The sequence below is a fragment of the Diabrotica virgifera genome, chromosome 3, assembly GCF_917563875.1.
Source record: "Diabrotica virgifera virgifera chromosome 3, PGI_DIABVI_V3a".
Taxonomy (NCBI): domain Eukaryota; kingdom Metazoa; phylum Arthropoda; class Insecta; order Coleoptera; family Chrysomelidae; genus Diabrotica; species Diabrotica virgifera.
Window position 1 is genome coordinate 67,007,609 of NC_065445.1, and position 24,441 is coordinate 67,032,049.

A 24,441-nucleotide genomic window follows, 5' to 3' on the forward strand; every position below is an offset into this window, starting at 1 on the left:
AGAATTTTACTTATTTTACACTTTTTAACTTTATTATTGATACTAAAATCTTGGTATTTCGAGATAATTAGAAAACATTAAAAATTAAAAATTTAAAAATTTTTGTCGTTATTTTATCTACATATGTAGTTAATGTTTTACATTTATTGTCAATAAATAAATTAATAAAAACATATCACATGCTCTTTCCCAATTTATTCTAAGAACACATGGCAACACTGTTAGGCCTTCATTTCCTTGTATCTGTAGCTAACTTCTCAGACCCCGCAATTTAATGAAGTCCTAGAATATAATTGGTTCTTTGATAGTTGATAGGCTAATTTGAACTTTTATTTTGTGATTATTATCTGTACAAACATTGGACTGCTGATCGACCAATCACAATAAGCCAAGTGACAGACGTCAGACGTCGGCATATGACGTTTATTTATTTGATTTGTTTAAAATAAATTAAGTCAAAACTACTTAGCGGTAGTGGCACCGGTATTTATTTTGCAAATCTATTCAAACTCAACTTGAAAGAAAATATAAACCATAAGCACCACACCCTAAGGAAAAGTAAAACTTCCGTTGATAACAGTTATGAACAAATTGTATATTTACAGTGTTTTACTTGGCCTCCTGCTAAGTGTATTTTCTAGTGTTTCTGAAGGATGTAAGGGATGTGTTAACTTGGATGAATACAACTTCGACAAAATCGTTTCCAGATTTGAAGCTGTTTTAGTTAAATTCGACGTGAACTACCCCTATGGTGACAAACACGATGTATTTAACACTCTCGCTACCGAAATTGTGGATAGCAAGAACTTAATACTAGGACAAGTTGCTATCAAAGATTATGGTGAGAAAGAAAACGAAGAATTTGCAAAAAAATTCGGTATACAATCCAAAGAGGATTTACCAGCTCTCAGACTTTTTGTCCAAGGAGAGGATGAACCATTTGCTTTTCACAAAAATATGTTATGGAATAATGAAAACTTGAAGAAATTCATAGTAGACCACACTAACATTTACCTAGGACTTCCAGGATGTTTGGAAACGTTTGACAAATTAGCCAACAAGTTTTCAAAAGCTAATGATAAGGATTCTGTTCTTAAAGAAGCTGAGAAGGCAGTTGCAAAGCTAGACACAGATGTAAGTAATTTGATATTTCTCTCCTTCTTCAGCCTTTTTGCATCTTCTTCTTTAAATGCCCAGTCAGAGGTTGGATATCATCATCACTATCTTTACTCTATCTACTGCTGCTCTGAAGAGTTCTATAAAACTGCATTTAAACCAGTCCCTTAAATTCTTCAACCATGACACTCTCCTTCTTCCTATACTCCTTCCGCCTCTTATCTTTCCCTGTATTATCAGTCTTAGCATTTCATATAGCTGTCCTCTCATTACGTGTCCCAGATATTGTAACTTTCTTATTTTTATTGTGTTAATTATTTCGCATTCTTTACCCATTTCTCGCAATACTTTCGTGTTCGTTTTCTTCTGTGTCCATGCTATTCTAAACATCCTTCTGTAACACCACATTTCAAATGACTGTAGCTTATTTATGTGTTCTTGCTTCAATGTACAGCTTTCAAATCTGTATTGCAGTATCGAGAACACGTAGCATCTCAAAGCTCTTACTCTCAGTTCTAAGCTAAGGTCTTTGTTGCAGAGAATTGTTTTCGTTTTTACAAATGCATTTCTTGCTATTTCTATCCTGGTCCTTATTTCTGTTGTTTGATCATTTTTCTCTGAAATCCAGGTTCCTAGTTATTTGTATTTATCAACCCTTTGTATCAGTAAATTTCCCAAATGTATGTTAGAAGTGAATACCAAGAAAACGGAATATATGTGCGTTGGAGGTATACAGCAGGATCTAGCGTTGGAAAATGAAATAACTATTAATCACTGTCAGGAATATAAATACTTGGGTCTTACAATTACACAAGATGGAACGTTGGACAAGAATATCCAAGAAAGGTGCACACAAGGAAGGAAAGCTATCGCATTATTGAACAAAATCCTATGGGACCAAAGTATCTCCAAAGAAAATAAACGTAACATCTATAACAGCATTGTTAAGAGCATTATAACATACAGCAGCGAAGTTTGGCCACTTAAAGAAAAATCCGAAAATATGCTCAGAACAACTGAAATGGACTTCTGGAGAAGATCTGCTGGTATATCAAGAATACAAAAAATCAGAAATACAAGAATATTGGAGATAATGGATGTAAAGCATACAATAATGGACGATATAAAAACAAAGCAACTAAGATGGTTTGGCCACGTACAACGTATGGAAGAAGACAGATTACCCAAGCAAGTGCTACGATGGGCACCAAAAGGACGGCGGAAGAGAGGAAGACCTAGGAAAAGCTGGATAGAAGGAATCCATAGGGAAATCGGAGAAAGAGGCTTGAACGAAGACATGTGCTACGATCGAGAGCAATGGCGATTGGGAATCGGAAGACATCATAGAACGTTATGAACCGATTATATATATATATATATATATATATATATATATATTTAAAAACATAAGATATAGATCTTTGAAACACACTCAGTGAACCAAAGATCCAAGGTTATTGGTTTAACAACCACTCGTACGAAATCAAATAGATGAAATAGAGAATGTGGAAAAATCCCCTTACGAACAATTCACATATATATATATATATATATATATATATATATATATATATATATATATGCTTGGCTCTATGTTTGTTTTCTTAGTTATTATCATGTATTTGGTCTTTTTATATTCATTTTTAGTCCATATTCTTCACAGAAACTGTTTGTTTTGTTTAGTAGCAATTGGAGATATTCAGCAGAGCTGACCATAAGCACGGTGTCAACTGCATATCTTATGTTGTTAATAGATCTTCCGTTAATTATTATTCTTTCACTTTGAGATAGTAATGCTTCTTCAAAAATGGCTTCACTATATGCATTAAAGAGTAATGGAGACATAAGACATCACTGCCTGACTCCTCTCCTGATTTCAATTTCTGGACTGGGTTCGTTATCTATTACAATTTGTGCTCTTTGATTCCAGTAAAGGTTTGTTATTATTCGTAAGTCTCTTTTATCTATAAAAAACCATAAAATCCTTTATAAAAGGTATATTTGTTAAAATCCCTATACAGGGCTACATCACAGAACAGAACTAGTTTTCGATCGGATGACCGATCATCATCAGTGTTTACGTGATTCTAACATGCTAACCATCAAAGTAAAAAATATTTGGGTAAAAACCCTTTACAATTAATCCGTCATAGGAACATAGAAATAAAATGTGAAATTAAACATGGATCTTTAAAATATCCAATGTTTCATGATGGTACCTAGAGCATGAAACATTGGATATTTTAAAGATCCATCTTTAATTTCACATTTTATTTCTATGTTCCTATGACGGATTAATTGTAAAGGGTTTTTACCCAAATATTTTTTACTTTGGTGGTTAGCATGTTAGATTCACGGAAGCAATGATGATGATCAGTCATTCGATCGAAAACTAGTTCTGTTCTGTGATGTAGCCCTGTATAGGGATTTTAACAAATATACAGTCGGAAAAATGAAAGAATACCCTTGAACGATCACATCAATCACTTATTTTGTATTTGCTGTCTTTTTCTATTACAAATGACATTTGCTATAACATTTTCTATTATTTATAGAAAAAGACAGCAAATACAAAATAAGTGATTGATGTGATCGTTCATGGGTATTCTTTCATTTTTCCGACTGTACCTTTTATAAAGGATTTTATGTTTTTTTGTAATAAATGGTATACAGCCAACTACAGGAAAATGTTTTTCCTTGTGGATTTCTTTTGTATATGTTTTTTGTCTATAGAATTTGGACTAATTTGGACTTTTTCCATCTACTTGTGAACAAAGACCTCTCCAGTCTTCTCTGTTTTGTGCTATTTGTTGCCAGTTTCTCCCCACTTTTGCTTTGAGGTCTTCTAGTCATCATTTTTCTGGTCTTCCTCTACTGTGACTGTGCTCGTGTGGTCTCCAATGTACAATGTTTCTCATCCACTTTTCATTGTTTTGTTGTGCAACATGTCCTACTTTCAGTTTCATGTCATTTGTGCAATTCATCCACCTTCGTCCTGCTTTGCACATGCTCATATTGTATAAATTCTCTCAGAGGTACTCCTAATATAGCTCATTCCATGGCCCTCTGTGTTGTTTTTAATATATTAGCTGATAACTCTGGTATAAAGGTCTTCATTCCGTAAGTAATAACTGGTCGAATACAAGTGTAAAGTACCCACTTTTTTAGATTTATTGGTATCTTTTTGTTTTTCAACACATCACTGAGTCTTCCTTCTTCTTAAAGTTCCGCTCCTATCGGAGATTGGAAATCATTCTGGCAATTATAATTTTGTTGGTTACGCGCCGGAACAGTTCAATTGAACTGCATCCAAACCATTCACAGAGATTGCGTAGCCACGAGATTTTACGTCTTCCTACGCTTCTTCTGCCTTTGATTTTGCCCTGCATTATATTCCTTAATAGTTCGTATTTTTCACCTCTCATGATGTGCCCCAAGTACTCCAACTTCCTGATTTTTATGGAATTTAAAACTTCGCATTGTTTTCCTAGTTGTTTGAGCACTTGTGCGTTTGTTTTACAATATGTCCATGATATTTTCAGAATACGTCTATAACACCACATTTCGAATGCTTCCAGGTTTTTAATGTGGGATTGTTTTAGTGTCCATGCCTCAACCCCATACAAAAGGGTGGAGAAAATATAACAACGAAGCATTCTTATCCGGAGCGTTATATTGATATTGCGATTACAGAAAAGTTTCCTCATTCTGTTAAAAATGGATCGTGCAATTTCAATGCGGCATCTTATTTCTTTTGTCTGATCAGTATCTTCTGTGATCCATGCTCCAAGGTATTTGTACGAAGATATTTGCTCAATTTCTGTATTATCCAGTACTAGTCTAACTCTGATGTTTTGTGCTTTTGTAAATACCATGAACTTGGTTTTCTTCAAATTTATTTTTAGTCCATAATCGTTGCAATGTATATTTAGTTGTTGTGCAAGGTGTTGCAATTCTTCTAGTGTTCCCGCTAAAAGTACGGTATCGTCAGCATATCTTATATTATTAAGTGGCTCACCGTTTATTATTAGGCCCTCATTGACTTCGGCCAACGCTAATTCTGAGATGGCTTCACTATATAAATTAAATAACAATGGTGATGTACAATGTTTCTCATCCACGTTTCATTGTTTTGTTGTGCAACATGTCCTACTTTCAGTTTCATGTCATTTGTGCAATTCATCCACCTTCGTCCTGCTTTGCACGTGCTCATATTGTATAAATTCTCTCAGAGGTACTCCTAATATAGCTCATTCCATGGCCCTCTGTGTTGTTTTTAATATATTAGCTGATAACTCTGGTATAAAGGTCTTCATTCCGTAAGTAATAACTGGTCGAATACAAGTGGTAAGTACCCACTTTTTTAGATTTATTGGTATCTTTTTGTTTTTCAACACATCACTGAGTCTTCCTACTGCGGCCCAAATCATTCAGACTCTTCTACTTATCTCTGCCGTTTGATTCTGTTTGCCTTGTTGATATACTATGGTTTATTTTTTACCCAGGAGGCGTAAACTAAAAAGACAGATTCACACCCAAGAAAAGTCACCAAATACATCTTCTTTTTTGGTTGATCATAGGTTTGTTCCAACATGAACTTTTGGACGGCCCAAAAACCGTCACGAAACTACTTGTACCGTTTGTTGTGCGCATGTTCGTAATTGTATCGCCCAGTTATCGTCCCATGACGGTAATCATATATTTGTCATTTTTGTTGGTGACAGCTTGTGTGCTTTTAGTCGATCAAAGGCTCAAAAAATTTAAAGAATTAAATCCTAGTGCTCAAGTCAGTCCAACCAGCACATTATGCATTTGCCCGATTACTGAAATGATCATCACGAAACCGTCACCGAAAGATCACAATTCTTGTTGGAACAGTGGGAAGGACGATCCGATGACGATCATATTTTTGTTGGAACGGATTTTCTTTACTGCGCAGGAGCGTTACCGTTTCCTGACGGTTCTCGGTCGTGTTGGAACAAACCTCATGTCGGCCCTCAACTTTAATCCATAAATATTATATTTATATTAATATGTCGCTAAAGAGGTATAAAAACAACTGCTTTTTATATAAAAGTAGACTAAAAATCTAAAAATTAAAGGAATAACAGAAAACACAAAAAATCGCTGGTAAAACTTAATTAACCTATGAAATGCCAAAGTGTCAAAATTTGATAAAAGTCATTAGTGTCAAAATTTTATAACAGTGGAGTAAATGTGCCTGCCGTTGGACCAATTGCAAACAAGCATTACAGGGCGGTAAATTTAAACCACTCCTCTTGGTTTAAAAACAAACCATAGTAATGTAAATAGAAAACAAGTAAATCTTGTTCTGCTTTGTGGAATATACAGTAAGAGTCACCGTACTAGACACATGGGTAGGTACCTAATTGCTATGCTTATGGGCTAATCCAGTCCGTTCTCAGATGTCACTGTCAAGAAACTATTCAAAATAATTGTTTTTCGATAAAAAAATACATTAGTTAATAGTATTATTACTTTTTTTTTAATAACTTTATTACCATACTTTAAAATTTTTACAACTTTAACAAAATGACAACAACTATAAACGTCAAAATTAGATCAGCTGTATTTAATACAGCTGATCTATTATTTGTCAACTTTCTATGTTAATATTCAGTTTTCTGACGTTCTAAATGTCACTAGACATAAAAATAAACATTACAACAAGTGAAGGTTCCAGGAGTGTAATAGCTCAATGTTTCTATGTGTCTAGTATGTTGGCGCTGACTGTAAACTCTGGGCTGATTAGCAAAATACAAGGAAAAGTTATTTACCAACCATTTTATTGCTGGAATCGAATCTTATGACTGTGTATATTAATAATATAGGTATGCAAAGTCCCCAGATAGTGTGCTACTTTTTTTATAAACAAAATGGCGCCCGAAAATCGTGTTTTTTTTTCAATTTTTGCTCTATAACTCTAAAGATTTTAACTTTACACCAAAAACACCCCAATTAAAAATTCACCGTAATTAAATTCTGCATAGAGACGTGTTTTTCCCGATTTACTTCGACGAAAATTTTCCCCGGAAAATGCGGATTGTTCCAACAAAATTTTTAATTTTCAACTAAAATTTTAGATAAGTAATTAGTAATTGTTTATCAATAATTAAATTACTTGGTACTATAAAAGCACTTTCAGTATAGATTATAATTCCAGAAGCCGATGGAAATTGAATGAACAGTTTAGCAACAATTGAATTGTTAATTAAAAATTTACGGTCGCTATAATAACTACAATAATGATGATACATAAGAATAATTATGATTTTTGTAAAAAAAGACACTTTACCTATCTAATGTACTTTACAGAATTGAAATATTTTAAAATTATAAACAATTTTTTGGCTTATAAACAAATAGAATATCTCGGTAAATATTAAATTAAATTAAATCATGAAAACGGCATTGGAAAAGAGCGGCAGGGCGCTTCTTTTAAAAGAAAAAACTTTTAATTGTGATGAGTGGTTCCTGAGATACAACCGATCAAAGTTTACCGGCATTTACGGCAAAGATATAAACAATAGGATCATAATTTTTAAACCATCACCTTTTTATTTTTGTCCTCTTTCTCCACACCAATTTTCATATCTTTAAAATAGTCATAACATATATTATTATAATAAAAACTATCGATACTATGAGTGAAAATTTCCAAAAATAGCAAAATTCCAATCAAAAATTAGGTGGAAAAAAATGTAATCTCAAAGTTCAAAATCGGTATACGTTAAAAAAATGTACTAAAAATGTATACTTTTTTTGTTCCCAAGTAACTCGAGTAGAGCCATCTAACTAACGCATTTTTAAATGTCAAAGTTGCTTTTGTTTTGTTATAATAGATTAATTTATTTATAAGAAAAGAAAACTACATATTTTTTTCAGTTGTAGACTTTTTTTTAGATAAACTTACTACATGTGTACCTTTTAACGTTAAAAACACAAATATTCTCATTTGAAAGCTGTATAGTTATTTAAACAATCTTTATTTAAACAAATTAAAAATTTTGTTATAATAAATAAATTCATTTATTACAACAAAACAAAAGCAAATTTGACATTTAATAATGCGTTAGTTAGATGGCTCTACTCGAGTTACTTGGGAACAAAAAAAAGAATGAAGACAATTGCTCCATGAGAAGCCGAGAAAATGCAATTTTTTTAAAGGAATACCGATTTTGAACTTTGAGATTACATTTTCTCCAACCGAATTTTTGATTCAAATTTTGCGATTTTTGGCAATTTTCACTCGTAGTATCGACAGTTTTTATTATAATAAAATATGTTATGACTATTTTAAAGATATAAAAATTGGTGTGGAGAATGAGTAATGAGGACAAAAATAGAAAGGTGATGGTTAAAAAATTATGATCCTATTGTTGATATCTTTGCCGTAAATGCCGGTCAACTTTGACCAGGTGTATCTCATAAATTACTTATCACAATTAAAAGTTTTTCTTTTAAAAGAAGCGTCCTGCCGCTTTTTTCCAATACCGTTTTCATGATTTAATTTAATTTAATATTTCCCGAGATATACTATTTGTTTATAAGCCAAAAAATTGTTTATAATTTTAAAATATTCCTGAGGCCACTTAAATAGTCCAATTTCAATTCTGTAAAGTACATTACATAGGTACAGTGTCTCTTTATACAAAAATCATAATTATTCTTATGTATCTTAATTATTGTGGTTATTATAGTGATCGTAAATTTTTAATTAACAATTCAATTGTTGCTAAACTTTTCATTCAGTTTACATCGGTTTCTGTAATTATAATATATACGAAAAGAGCTTTTATATTACCAAGATATTTAATTATTGATAGACAATTACTTATCTAAAATTTTAGTTGAAAATTAAAGATTTTGTTGGAAAAACCCGCATTTTCCGGAGAAAATTTTCGCCGCAGTAAATCGGGAAAAACACGTCTCTATGCAGAATTTAATTACGGTGAATTTTTATTTGAGTGTTTTTGGTGTAAAGTTAAAATCTTTGGAGTTATAGATCAAAAATTGAAAAAAACACGATTTTCGGGCGCCATTTTGTTTATAAAAAAAGTAGCACACTATCTGCGGACTTTGCATACCTATATTATTAATACATACAGTCGTAAGATTCGATTCCAGCAATAAAATTGCTGGTAAATAACTTTTCCCAAAAATGGCCTATTCTCTGATAATCTGCCCAGATAATAGCAGCTAAGTATGATGTGGGAGCATATGTATGATGCGGGTTTTAAAAATAGTTTTATACTTAACAAATTCACGGACACAACTGCATATGAGTCACTTTCTGTATAAGATGTGTCTACATCTAAATGTGTCCGCGAATGTGTTAATACTTGTCATCTGTATTTTACTAATGTAGAAGCATTTTCATTAGTTCATATTTTCATTAATTCCATTTCATTCTAATTTCTTTCCATTACTTTCTACCATCTCTTACTGTATTACTTACCTCTTATATCCTTTTCTAATTTACTTTGTGTTTTTGATGTGTTTATATTCTTCAATAATGGCCATTATACAGTGTGTCTGCGTAACTTGGAACCATATGGGAAACTTTTTTAATATCAATTTTACGAAAAACAGTTATTCTTCATAAAGTGCTCTGCATAGTCTAAAACCTAAGATGCAATCATCAGATATCAAATTTTATCAATAATATACGAGGTATGTCCAAAAATACGAATTTCGCTCAAGAGTAAAGTGCCTTTATATTTCACAATATCAAAAATTGTTATTACGAAAAGTTGTTTGTAATTAAAAATTATGTTATATGATATGCATTTACACTCTTCTAATTAAAAAAAAAATAATTTGAAAATTTTCCTCAAATTACGGATACCCAACATCATTTTTAAAACATTTTTATATACTTGGCTTGGTTGGTGTCACGGACTCCGCAAATTTTGTAATCCGTTTTAAAAATAGTTCTAGGCTACCTAGACACCTTAAATTTTCAGGGCAGCTTAAAACTAGCTAGCAATGCAATATTTAACTGCTATTATACAGGGTGATTAATTAGTGGGGTGGAAGCTCCATAGATCCGTTATAGTAATGTATAGCGATAAAACTTAATAACAAAAATTGTAGCGAACTTTGAGCTTCACATTACAAAATTAGTTAGAATGTTACAGGGTGTTCGATAACATAGTGGCAGACCAAACTTATGTTTTTTTAAATAGAACACCCTGTATTTTATTTTATATTCGAAATCTTCGTAACTTTTCGATTACAAAAATATAAAGGTTTGGTATGTTATACGGGGTATTTACAAAGTTATATCCAATTTTATATGAAAATCGTAACAAGTAACAGGGTGAGTCAAAACGCAAGTACATTATTTTCTCAGTAATTTTAAATAGAACACCCTATATTTTATATCATTATCGAAAAGTACCATTACCATACTATAATTTTTGTATAACATTCCCTATGTGTAAATTTATTAGTTTTCGAGATATTTTCATTTTTCAGAGCAAAATTATTAATAATTACGGGTCTAAATCTTTCCAAATTTTAAGTAAGCCATGACTGAATAATTGTCTAAAACTTACAATTTACGATTACTGATTATCAATCTGTAATCAAAGTTGGCTACAATTTTTGTTATTAACTTTTATTACTATCTATTACCTACTTATAACGGATCTACAAAGCTTTACTCCACTGACCAATCACACTGTATGGACAAAAATATTTTTTTTTTTAATTTCAAACTATTTTAAATATATGACTAATGCAATGATATTTTAAAGTACGTTAATAAATCGATATCTACAAATTGATGGTGCCTCAGTGGCACTAGACTGAAGATCGAGAGGTCCCCAGTTGGAACCCGGCTGTTGCGTATCTTTTTTTAATTGTGTTAATAAATAATTAAAAGTTTATATATATTATCTAAATTATATATACCATTTTAAACAATCGTGGTATTATAAAAAATACTATTTTATACTAGTGTAATTTTTGGAATCATAATTATAAATAACAGTTAATACACCTACTAAAAATTCATATTTTATAAGTTAAATATTCTTTCCAAACATGTTGTGTCCTATATATGTACAATAACAAAACCGTGATATTATAAAAAGTACTTTTTTGGAATTTTTGGAATCTTAAGCATCTTATCGTTAAATCGTTCATCTTTAAATTATTTTATATTATTTCCTATAAATAATAAAAAGATTTTATTATAAAAAAGTTCTTTTTTATAAAAGTGTTTATAAAAGTAAAATTATTATTTAAGATAACTCCGTTATTATTAATTTTGCGAAAAAAGTTATTCTTTACAGAAATGTCTGAATAGTCAAAAAACTAAGATGCAATCATAAGATATCACTTTTTTTCAATTTTATACGAGATAATATGTCAAAATTTTTAATTTCGATCAAGAGTAAAATACCTTTATAGTTCACAATATTTCAACTAGAAGGATACAATTGCATATAGAAACATAGTTTTTAATTCTGAACAACTTTTTAAAATAACAAATTTCAATATTGTGACAAATAAAGGTACTTTACTCTTCAGCGAAATTCATAATTTTTGACATACCTCGTATAAAATTGACAAAATTTAATATCTTATAATTTTATCTTAGTTGTCAGACCATGCAAAACGTTTTATGAAGAATAACTTTTTTCGTAAAATTAATAATAACGGAGCTATCATAAATAAAAATGATGTTGGATGTCCGTGATTTGAGGAAAATTTTCAATTTTTTTTTTCATTTAGAAGAGTGTAAATGCATATTATAACAATTTTTAATTACAAACAACTTTTCTCAATGACAATTTTCGATATTGTGAAATATAAAGGCATTTTACTATTGAGCGAAATTCATATTTTTTTACATACCTCGTATACTGTTGATAAAATTTGATATCTGATGATTGCGTCTTAGGTTTTAGACTATGGAGAGCACTTTATAAAGAATAACTTTTTTGCGTAAAATTGATATTAAAAAAGTTTCCCATACTTATGGTTCCAAGTTACGCAGACTTTACCTACATCACTAGACTAAGCGCCAAAAATTGACTTGAGATATTTGACTTCAAAATTTTCACTCTTTAAATTCAGTAGATGTTACAATTTTAGTAATTTTTTGTCTTTGAAGACAGTTTTTTATCTTTTCTCTAAGTGCAAAATGGTAGCTTGCTAATGTTGAAAAAAAAAAGGAAACAGTAAGAAGGCTGTTGGTCGAATTATGATTTTCGCACATTGTGTAATTGTGTTATACAGCAATACACCAAACGAGATGGAGGTTGCTTCTGACTTCATCACTTTTTTGAAGCAATACTCTTTACTCTCGTTGTTTGATGTTTATTAAAATGTCATTAATATTATATTACAAAAATGTTGTTTTTTTAGAGAGAAAGGGATATTGCTAAAACATACATCAAATTCATGAAAAAAACTATTGAGGCTGGAGACACTTTTATTAACCAAGAACAAAAACGTCTAAACAAAATAGTATCTGAAGGAAAAGTAAACGAAAAGAAGAAGAGGGAACTATCTAATCGCCTTAACATACTGAAATCATTTAGTCAAGAAGTCTCAAAGACTGAACTCTGATGGAAGTGGATTTTTCTTGCATACCTAATAGTTTTTCCAGTAATGTATGTTTTTGTTCAAAGTAAATGCCAAAGAGCTGATACAATGGGTAAAGATTGAAATACAAAGAAAATGAGTACATCTGCATCCTCTACAAGTGAAAGAGTCAACTGTGGATTATAAGAGCAACAACATGGCAAATGTCGGCATTTGAAAAAATTATGAAAGCTATTACATGTCATGACAATTTATTTATTTAAAACATGTTGTGTCTGTCCTCAAATCGCACATCCAGTTCAAAAGTGTAACTCCAAACATTTTATTTTTCTCTCATCCATCATCTTTTCCCTCAAAAAACTGTAATATTTATATCGCAACCTTTAAAATATATCGGTGGAGGGAGCAAACCAATATGTCACAATTAAAAATTTAAAGCTCATGGTCTGGTAAAAACAGTATTATTTGAACTTGGGACAAGAAGGTGCACTAGTTCCTGGTGAAAATATTAAAAAAAGTATTAAGAGCGAAGGCGCAAAATTTCGGACCAATGCTTTTTAAATGCATTCACTTTTTTTTCGAATACTGAGACAACTAATAAATATTTTTGAAAAATTTAAACGCAGAATGAAAGATTACATTATTACCGAGGATCGAAAGTCCATTAAAATAAACAAAACAAAATTTAATGACATATTTGAATTTAAAAATTACACCAAATTTTGTTTTTTTTTTCTTCACCAATGTAACTTATAAAAATCATAGAAGTTTTCGGGGACATTTGGCCCTCAGTGATATTGTAATCTTTCATTCTGCATTTAAGTTTTTCAAAAATACTTATTAGTTTTCTGAGGATTCGAAAAACATGAATGCATTAAAAAGCATTGGGCCGAAATTTTACGCATGTGCTCTTAATTCTTCAAAAAGCGGCCCTATAACACCAATGTGTTTTAATTTTTCTTTCGGGAAAAAGTGTATATCAAATTTTTGGAAGAAAACTATAGCATTTTGAATCAATATGTAATTTTTAAGTTGTTACTTTCTTTAACATATATTTTTCCTATCTCACTCTAGCCCAGTTGTGATGACAGGTAAAATACTGATACAAAAATTAAATGCATGCTATCTAAAGTAAAAAAATATAATAAGAAATAATCAAAGCAAATATTTTGATTTCGCTCTCCTGTAAAATTTTAATATTCTGAGTTGTTATGGTTTAGAACGGGATGTGCGAAATATCCTATGAGAATTTGTTTCTTTAAAAGTTGTTGGTCGTTTTTTTTTTTAATTTTTAACATCTGGTAATATCATCACTCCAGTTATAAAAATTAAATTCATAATAATTGATGGTTTAAGTTATGAAATACAATTATTTTCAAAATATATGATACAAAGAGTTCATCTTTCGCTTAATTTTGTATTTTATTCTGTGATATTATTATTGTTATTATGTATTAAAAACAATATTTTATTAAATCTTATTTTGCTGAGAATGTAAAAAAGTCATAGTATGTGAAATTGTAATAAACCACTTCATTATCCTTTTTATGTACGTACCTGTGGTGGTAAATATTAGTGAGAATTAAATATTTTTGTCTTCCGTATGAAATGGTACCAATATTTTTATAAGAAGTGTTCTAATGATCTTTAAAAAGTTTAGTAGCAATTGACTTCTGTATTTAATTGGAATAAACCACAATTTTATTCAAAATTATTATATAATATGATGTTTTCACTTTAAAGATCATTATCAAAATACGAAATATTAAAATTATTTGGATTATTAAAATTAAATTAAATGAGAAAAAGGAAATTAAAATGTTTTAAGTTGTGGTTTATCCCCATTAATATAAAAATTGCCACAGGAAACTAGTTTCAAAACCATATTGTCTAGCAATATTTCAAAACATGATAGCTCTCTATCAATATTTTTATTGTTTTGCTTTCTTTGAGTCTTGAAATTGTAGATAGTATTTAGTGGTATGTTTGTATTCGCTCTGTGCGTGACCATGGTGGGGGTACCCTGAAATGATGCCAGCGTTAGTAGCAGCAAAATATGACAATATTGGAGGTATCTTTGTAATGTCATTGTCATTATTGCTTGTACAACAAATTTGATCAAAAATGGTAAATAATTATTTATTGTTGCGTAAGTATTTAATTGTGGTAATAATAGCCAAAATAGTAAGTGTAATTTCTATAGATCTTCAATAATGACAAATAAATTAGAGAAAAGATTTAAAAAAAAGGAAAGGCTCAAAGTGTGGTACGTGGAAGAATCTGAGAGAGGAAGATATGGGACTACTGATGAGGGGGAAACAACCCCCGAAACCGGTATAGACTCTTCCTGCACTCTCAGATTTGACCAGAGTATTATGCAGCTGCCGCATTTTCGTGTTGCAAAGAAATTGAAAATGTTTATACATTTTTAGGAGGAGTAAACTTAAAAGACAGATTCACGCCAAATAATGTTACCAGAGAAATCACCAGATTCATATTTTTTGGTTGACCATGTCGACCTTCGATGATAATCCAGTAATCTCGGACAATTTATAAGACTACTAACAGTTGGCTAAAGAGTTCTAAAGACAACATTTTTTTTATATAAATGCAGACTAAAAATCTAAAGGATATACTTAATCTTATTGGAGGCCGAGATTAGACAAAAGAAGTAGAGGAAGACCACCTACTCGTTGGGCTGACGATCTCAAGAAAATGTCAAGAAATTGGATGCAAAGTGCTCAAAATAGAGCACAATGGACAAAAATGAGGGAGGCCTATGTCCAGAAGTGGACGCAAAGGGCTGGAGGAGGATGATGATGATGATACTTAATCTTAAAGTAATAACTAAGAAAACACAAAAAATCGCCGATATAATTTAATTAACCTATGAATTATAAATGTCAATAGCGTCAAAATTTCATAATTTAGTGGAGTAAACTTGCCTGCGGTTGGACCAATTACAAACAAGCATTCCAGCGCGGTAAAGTTGAATTACTCTTCCTGGTTTAAAAATCGGGATAGATTTTTCCCTTTCTGTTCCGTTTGGGGTTGAAAATATAAATTGTGATGAATTTTTAGAAACCTATTTCTTAATACTACATCCATTTTATACATAAATGGGAAAAGTATCGTTAAAAAACTAATTATTGATAATTTGCAACTTCACAATATGTATTTATCATAAGCTTGACCTCAAATTGTGATCTCCAAAAATGTCAGGTGAAGGCGCTAGGTGTCGCGTCAGTCATGCACGGAGCGAATACCACTTTTTGAACTAGAAATCTTTCAATTCGCGATGAAATACAAAGTAGCTGACCTCTGGTGGAATAAATTTAAACTACTATAAGTGGTATAAACAAACCAGAAAATTGTTGATTTGAATGGAATTTGGCCACTATTATGAAATTTTTAGTAAATTTCAGCATTATGAGTACATTAAAATATTTTAAATCAAATCGGTATTGTTCTATTCCTTAATTGAATGTTTGTTTATACCATTTATATCGGCCATTTTCTTGCATTCGACCTGCCCTCTATATTCCGTTTCAATCGCGAAGAGTTGTGGTGTTATTTCCAAAAAATACAAATTTGTTTATTTAGTTATATGATTCAACTTCTGAAGCTCTATCTTACATTTAACTACATATATTATGTATTATGCTTTTTCTGTTAAAACTCTCTTGTACCATCGATGGATGCACTGGTATTATTTGATAACGACTGCACCTGTCAAAGGTATGCAGGTAGTGTTAGACACGGGCGCCCATATAAAAATTTTAGGTGGGAGCCAGACGTGAAGAAGTTACACAATATATTTTGTATACTTTGGATAACCATATATAAACTTACGTGCATAGAAATCGGCCCACTTAAAAATTTGGTCATATATGATGTCTCATATTTCCTAAACCTAGTGGCCGATTTAAGTGATTTTTTGAAGATGTTAGAGCCTGATCCTTTAACAATACCAAAGTAATAGTATTGTTGCAAAACAGGTAAATTTTCATTATATACCGGGTGTACCAATCAAACTGTGTTTTTTTCTCAAAGTTCGCATCACCCTGTGGAATATTCTAGCATTTATAAAATACTGAAATTAAAACCCAACTATAGCCTCAGGTTTTCTTAACATTCTGTTTTTTGATTCATTCATTTAAGTTGGATACTAAAAAAGTTAGGTACTTTAACAAGTAGACATGTTCTTCATCAATACACGGGGCGTCTAAATAACTGTGACAAACTTTAAGGGGTAATTCTGCATGAAAAAAAATAGACAGTTGGCTTTATAAACGTATGTCCGCAAATGTTTCGTTTCCGAGATACGGAATGTTGAATTTTTTTCTTACAAACTGACGATTTATTTTATTGCTTTAAAACCAGTTGAGATATGCCAATGAAATTTGGTGGGTTTTAAGACGTAGTTATTGCACATTTTTGACATACGATTAAGAATTTAATATTCACCATTAACGCGCGTACGTGCAATATGACCAATCATATTACCCGTATGCACGCTAATGGTGAATATAAAATTCTTTCTGTTTCATATGGGCTCTCTGAACCGCAAAGTGGAATGTTCTCCTGGCGGTGCCTTTTGGTATGTTATACCTGGGTTAAGCAGAAAGCTTGAATTGAGTCGAAATTCATTTCAATAAAATTCTTAATTTTATGTAAAGAAATCCGCAATAACTATCTCTTAGAACCTACCAAATTTCATTTGCATATCTCAACTGGTTTTAGAGCAATAAATACATCGTTTGTAAGAAAAAATTCAACATCCCATATCTCGGAAACGAAACATTTGCGGACATACGTTTGTAAAGCTAACTGTCATTATTTTTTCATGCAGAATTGCCCCTTAAAGTTTGTCGCACTTATTTAGAAACACCGTGTATCGATGAAGAACATGTCTAGTTGTTAAAGAACCTAACTTTTGTATTATTAAACATAAACGAATGAATCAAAAACAGAATTTTAAGAAAACGTGAGGCTATAGTTGGATTTTAATTTGAGTATTTTATAAATGCTACAATATTCCACAGGGTGATGCGAATTTTGAGAAAAAAAACACAGTTTGGTACACACGTTATACAATGAAGATTTACCTGTTTTGCAACAATAATATTACAATGGTATTGCTTAAGAATCAGGTTATAACATGTTCAAAAAATCACTTAAATCGGCCAACAGGTTTAGAAAATATAAGACATCAAAAAATGAGCAAATTTTTAAGTGGGCCGATTTCTATGCTCGTTTGTTTAGTTTAATGCACCCGAAAAGCTAAGGGGGGCCACGGCCCCCTCCTGCTTATGGGTATGGGCGCCCATGGTTATATATGTAACTACCATCTGGGGATAGATCTTACAATTTTAGTTTTTTCAACATATACTACTCTTGTGCTTGTCTTCTATTTTAAACAAGCCCAAATATCTTTTTTCTAAATGTCTTACATTTGTATGTTTTTCATGAATTTTCAAGAAAAATTTTGTTTTTGTTTATAAACTCACAAAGTCTGTTCGTTCGTTAGTGCGTTGCCCGCCCCTGCAATACTTGGAGCCGATCTACCGATGTATTCGCATGTAATTTTGTCTCCTAATCCCAAATCTGAAAACGTCATTTCGATATCTCGAAACATCTTCGGGATAACCGACCTCAAAGTCGAAAATTGTGATGTCGCAAACTTACATCTCGGGGCAGCCCATTTAGGATCCTGATTACAAACGTTTATAACCAATGCCAGCTAAGAGCTTATGCGGATATGCTTTTTCTTATGAGGATCTTTCAGTGCTTCACAGTTTTTCGATTTCTTTCTAACGCATTAAATTGTATGTGACAGAAAAAAACGCACGTCGGTGATTACATTTCGTCGGTGACATTTATAACATTTATTCTAGTTGTCAATAGATGGCGCTATAATTGAAAATAAAATAATTTGCGAATTATATAATATATCTACGAATATAATCTGAACAATTTATAAGACTATACAAATCAAAGAAAATACCATTTTATAAATGCAATAAACACAATTGATTTGTTTTTATGCCAAATTGCAAATAACGTGTGACAACTGTCAGATTTAACTAAAACGTCATGTCACTAAAATGTATATTATCACGGACTTACCTTTTTTTCTATCATTTGTGACGTACTGAAAAATGCTCATGAAAAAAAGCATATATAAATACGCAGTAAGAATGGATTATTATTACATGTATTAATTTATTAATATACTTAAAACATATAATTTCATCTAAAATACATAAAAAAATATCACAATCTTTCGAGTATATTCGTTTCGGCTGACACAAATAAACGACAAATCGAAATTGAAACGTCAAACAAATTTTATTTTATTAATGTTAAATGACAGCTTACTATGTTTTATTTGAGCTGTCTACCCAATAATATAATACATAACATAACATATAAATTCAGGTTATATCTTGTTCTTCTAATGGCGCTACAACCCTTTGTGAGTCTTGGCCTGCTGAAGAACAATTTTCTTCCATTCTGCCCTGTCGGATACTTTCTTTCGCCACTGCCTGATGTTCATGGTTTTAGATACGTCGTCTATCCATCTTTTACTTGGCCTTCCTCTTCTATTTCCTTGGGGTTTCCATCTCTGGATTACTTTTACAGCTCGATTATCTGGCATTCTTTCTAGGTGACCAAGCCAGTTTAGTCTTTGTGACTTTCAAATCTAACAATATCTGCGCTCTGCATTAGTTCATCCATATCGTGGTTCATTTTAATTCTCCACGAACCATCGCAGCATTGAGTTGGTTCAAATATCTTCCTTAGTCTTTTGCGCTCAAATATTATCTGTTGATTTTCATCAGTGGTAGAGGGTCCACGTTTCAGTCCACGTTTCCATATTACCACTGATATATTTAGTATTTTGTAGATTCTAAGCTTAGACTCACGATTCAGCAACTTACTTGTCAGGTAATATATTGCATATAAATATTTTCAACGAAAACTTTTCGTTTATAAATTCGCAAGGTTTGTTCGTTCGTTTGTGCGCCGCCGCTCCTGCAATATTTAAAGGCCACCTAGCGATGGATTCCTATGTAGTTTTGTCTTCTGAATCCAAATCTGAAAACGGCATTTCAGTATCTCTAACCATTTTCGGGATATCCTACCTCAAAGTCGTCATTGTGACGTCACAATCGTTCTTCAAATATTTATTTTAAGGTACTATAGTTTATTTTTTAACCAGGAGGAGTAAACTAAAAAGACATATTCACACCCAAGGAAGTCACTAGAATAATAACCAAATTCATCTTCTTTTTTGGTTGATCTAGTCGGCCCTCAACGGTAATCCATAAATATTATACCGGGTGTCCACTTATATTTTCCCCCATTTTAACTGCCTATAACTTCTAAACGGCTCAAGATAGAAATATGCGGTTTTCACTGAAATGTTTTATTTTAGTAAAAGTTTTGTCTGAATGGATGGAATTTTTTATATCGCTTTCAAATACGAAATAAAAAATGGCGGATTTTTGAAAAGAACTTTGTTGACTTTTTTTAATGGAACACCCAGTATATTCTTTTGTAAATTGAAAGAAAGGTATTATATCTAGCGATATAAAGTTTTTCAAAATCGGTTGTCAAATCATTGAGTAATTAATTTTTAAAATGAGAGGTGCAACGTGGATTTCACATACCTAAATAACATAACTAACCAAGTTATGTGATTTCCACATTGCATCTCTCATTTTAAAAATTAATTTCTCAATCATTTGACAACCGATTTTAAAAATTTTTATATCGCTGGAGAGATAAATGACCGTTTTTTCAAGTTTTTAGGTAAATGACCATTTTTTATATCGCTTTTAAATAAAAAATGGAGGATTTTTGAAAAAAAAAAAACGTTGTTGACTTTTTTTATTAAAACACCCAGTATATTTTTTTGTGTCTTGAAAAAACGGTCATTTACCTATCCAGCGATATAAAATTTTTTAAAATCGGTTGCCAAATGACTGAGCAATTAATTTTTAAAATGAGAGATGCAATGTGGAAATCACATAACATAATATCATTTTGCTCAGTTATGTTATTTAGGTATGTGATATCCACGTTGCACCCCTCATTTTAAAAATTAATTACTCAGTGATTTGACAACCGATTTTGAAAAACTTTATATCGCTGGATAGGTGAATGACCTTTCTTTCAATTTACAAAAAAATATACTGGGTGTTCCATTAAAAAAAAGTCAACAAAGTTTTTTTCAAAAATCCGCCATTTTTTATTTCGTATTTGAAAGTGATATAAAAAATTCAATCCATTCAGACAAAACTTTTACTAAAATAAAACATTTCAGCGAAAACCGCATATTTCTATCTTGAACCGTTTAGAAGTTATAGGCAGTTAAAATAGGGGAAAATATAAGTGGACACCCGGTATTAAATTAATATGTCGCTAAAGAGTTCCAAAACAACTGGTTTTTAGTATAAAAGTAGACTAACAATCTAAAAATTAAAGGAATAACACAGAAAACACAAAAATCGCCGATATAACTTAATTAACCTATGAAATGTCATTAGTGTCAAAATTTGATAAACCAATGTCATTAGTATCAAAATTTTATAACTGTGGAGTAAACTTGCCTGCGGTTGGACCAATTACAAACAAGCAATACAGCGCGGTAAATTTGAATCACTCCTCTTGGTTAAAAAACTTGGCTTAGTACACTTAGTCCTGTCGCCAGTAGGGGTAGAACGGCCTCCTTAATTCAGATGGACTTACCCAAGTTTTATTTATGTATTTTGACCCGTAGAACACGAATTTTTTGGGTAACAGTCGATCCGGATGTCGATAAGATTGTTATAAACAAAGAACTTGAGGAATCACATAACAGCGATTTTTCGCAAAACAAAGCATTTTTTTGTATATTTTGAGTCATTCTAAGCAAAAAATGTTTTTACAAGTTTTTTCGTAGGATGCATAGTCTTCGACATAAACGAGGTTGAACTTTTAAAAAATCGAAAAATTGCAATTTTTTAACCCGAATAACTTTTGATTGAAAAATAAAATAGCAATTCTGCTTACTGCATTTGAAAGTTCAAGTCAAATTCTATCGGCTTTGAATATTTTCATAGCTAAAAAATAATTTTTTTATTGTTAAACAAAGCTTTAAACACATAGTGATTGAATGGGGTTTTCAAGGCATTTCTAATTTGAAATCGAACGGTTAGGCGCGTATACAGAATTTCTACGTATATTACGCTTGCATTTGGCACGGGAAACACTATGTGTTTATAGCTTTGTTTGACAAATAAAAACTTAATTTTTAGCAATGCAGATAATCAAAACCGATGTAGTTTGACTTGAACTTTCAAATGCAGTTAGCAGAATTGCTATTTTATTTTTTAATCGAAAGTTATTCCGGTTCGAAAATTGCACTTTTTCGATTTTTTGAAAGTTCAACCGCGTTTATCTCGAAAACTATGCATCCTACGAAAAAACTTGTAAGACCATTTTTTGCTGAGAATCACCCAAAAAATACAAAAAAATGTTTGGTTTTGCAAAAAATCGCTGCTATGTAATTCCTCAAGTTCTTTGTTTATAACAATCTTATCGACATCCGGATCAACTATTACCCAAAAAATTCGTGTTCTACGGGTCGAAATACATAAAAAAAGCTTGAGTAAGTCCATCTGAATTAAGGAGGCCGTTCCCCCCTGGCGACAGGACTAACTTTAAAAGACCAAAAATAAGCATTTTTTCAAGATTTTTTTCTCAGAATCTTTATTAAAAATGAACATAAAAGTTTTTACATATTAATATCTAACTCTTACAGAATGAGAATACCAAAAATATATCTTTTTGCATTTATGGACGTACACTAATATTGTAGAGGGCGCCAAAGTCGAGGCCTCGAAAAAAGTAATTCCGATGGTGGACCATTAATCTCAGGATTGGGATCTTTGAAACAAAAAAATCGTACGGCATTTGAAAAAGTAAGGTTTCTTACGTGACAATTTACCACCGTTAATGAAAAATTCCGCAAAAAAAGATTTTAAGGAAATTTGATAATTTTTTGTGAAAAAATTGCCCGTTTTTGCACGGTACTCTCTAATAGTTAGGTTTTAAGAGGTAAAAAATTGTACTCTCGAGTTAGGTATTAATATGTAAAAAGTTTTATGTCCATTTTTAATAAAGGTCCTGAGAAAAAAAATTCTCGAAAAAAATGATTATTTTTGGTCTTCTAAAGTGTACTAGTACCTTAAACTAACGTAGGTAATTTATTACTCGACTTATTTTATTCCATGGTGTACTTGATGTACGTTATTGATGAATTTAAATACGTAAATAAACAAAGTTTTCGTTATGATAATGCTCACATTTTCAGCTTGTTCTCTGTAATGAGGATCGAAATTGAAGGGGTCCAAAAGAAAAGTTAAATTTGGTGGCAGATACATATTATTTATTTTTTCATAAAGCAGCTTTTAGTTATTCTACTGGTTTGTGAAAGATTCAATTTTTATCCATGTTTCTTATGCCGTATCAATGTTTAATTAGAGATGCAACTTATTCTGTTTATATCAGTGGCAGATCTACGGGGAGGGAAAAGGGGAAATTCCCCCACCTAACAAGGTCCAAAATTACAGAAAAAAATTGTTGAAAATTAAAAATGTATTAGCTGACATGAAACTTAAACCACAGACAGACAAATTCAACCCAATAAACACTCTAGTTAAGAAAATTAAGGGAACTTAATGCATAATATAAGTTATTATTTATGTCTTTTATGTAGTTTGGTTTTATCTTTTTTATGTCTTTTGGATGGTGTTTCATTGGAAGTTTCCCCCCTAAGGCAAATTTCCCCTCCCAAGACAAGTGTCTAGACCCGCCACTGGTTTATATTTGTAATTTATTACTCTGGTAATCTATTGATTACTAAAATTATGGTTTTACATATTTTTATCATTTTACATTTATGTTTATCACAAGACTTTGTATGTTTGTAAGATATTATTTAAAGTAAAGCATATTGGTACAAAAATAGGTCATTTGTTTTTTACAGAATTCCGGCAGCTATTTTTTTATGATTTTTCATAATTTTTCTTTTGTAAAAAAACTTTTTTTGTATCATACTTAAAAATGGAGCTAACTAATTTCTGTATCAAACATTTTAAGTCTTGGTGCTGTTTTATTCCTAAAGGCAATCTAAATATGTAAACAGAAGATCTAATTTTTTATGAAATCTTAATTGAAAAAGTTTAATGGCGAAAATTATGTTCAATCTGTTGTAACTGAATTATTTTGTGATAAATAGCATTCCTTTTTCGATAGTATATTTGCATTTGATGCATTTACTTTGTTTTTATATTATTTGTTAATAGGTTTTATTTTGAGATGTGAAAATACAGTATTAAAAGTATGTTCTGTTTTTTTTTAATCTTAGGTTTATAAAATGATTGAATCTTAGTTATAAGTATGTGGAGGAGACTTACAATAGATTTTGGCATAATGACAGCGAAGGGCAATGAAATGATAGGCGGAGCAATGAAGCAGTATAGACGAGCGGCACACCCCCCTCCCCCCAAAAAACGCTCATTTCTCGAGATACTGACCACGGTGTGGTGAATGGCTGGTTTTGGTCATTCTTTATGCCTTTGATGGTGCAAAAAACAAAAATGAGGTATATTTAGTCAAAATCGCAATTTTACCTTAAAAATAAAAAAAATTATAAATCACGTTTTTTTGCGTTTAACTCGCTACAACTCTGTT

At 31.2% G+C, this 24,441-nt stretch overlaps 1 protein-coding gene across 1 annotated transcript; it reads left to right on the top strand.

Moving 5' to 3' along the window:
- The first annotated feature begins 396 nt into the window (after window positions 1-396).
- On the top strand, window positions 397-24,091 carry LOC126881878 (protein windbeutel). The gene is made up of 2 exons (XM_050646528.1): window positions 397-1,134; window positions 12,517-24,091. The coding sequence occupies exons 1-2, from the start codon at window positions 583-585 to the stop codon at window positions 12,718-12,720; spliced, it is 756 nt and encodes a 251-aa protein (XP_050502485.1). The 5' UTR covers window positions 397-582; the 3' UTR covers window positions 12,721-24,091.
- Window positions 24,092-24,441: the final 350 nt, after the last annotated feature.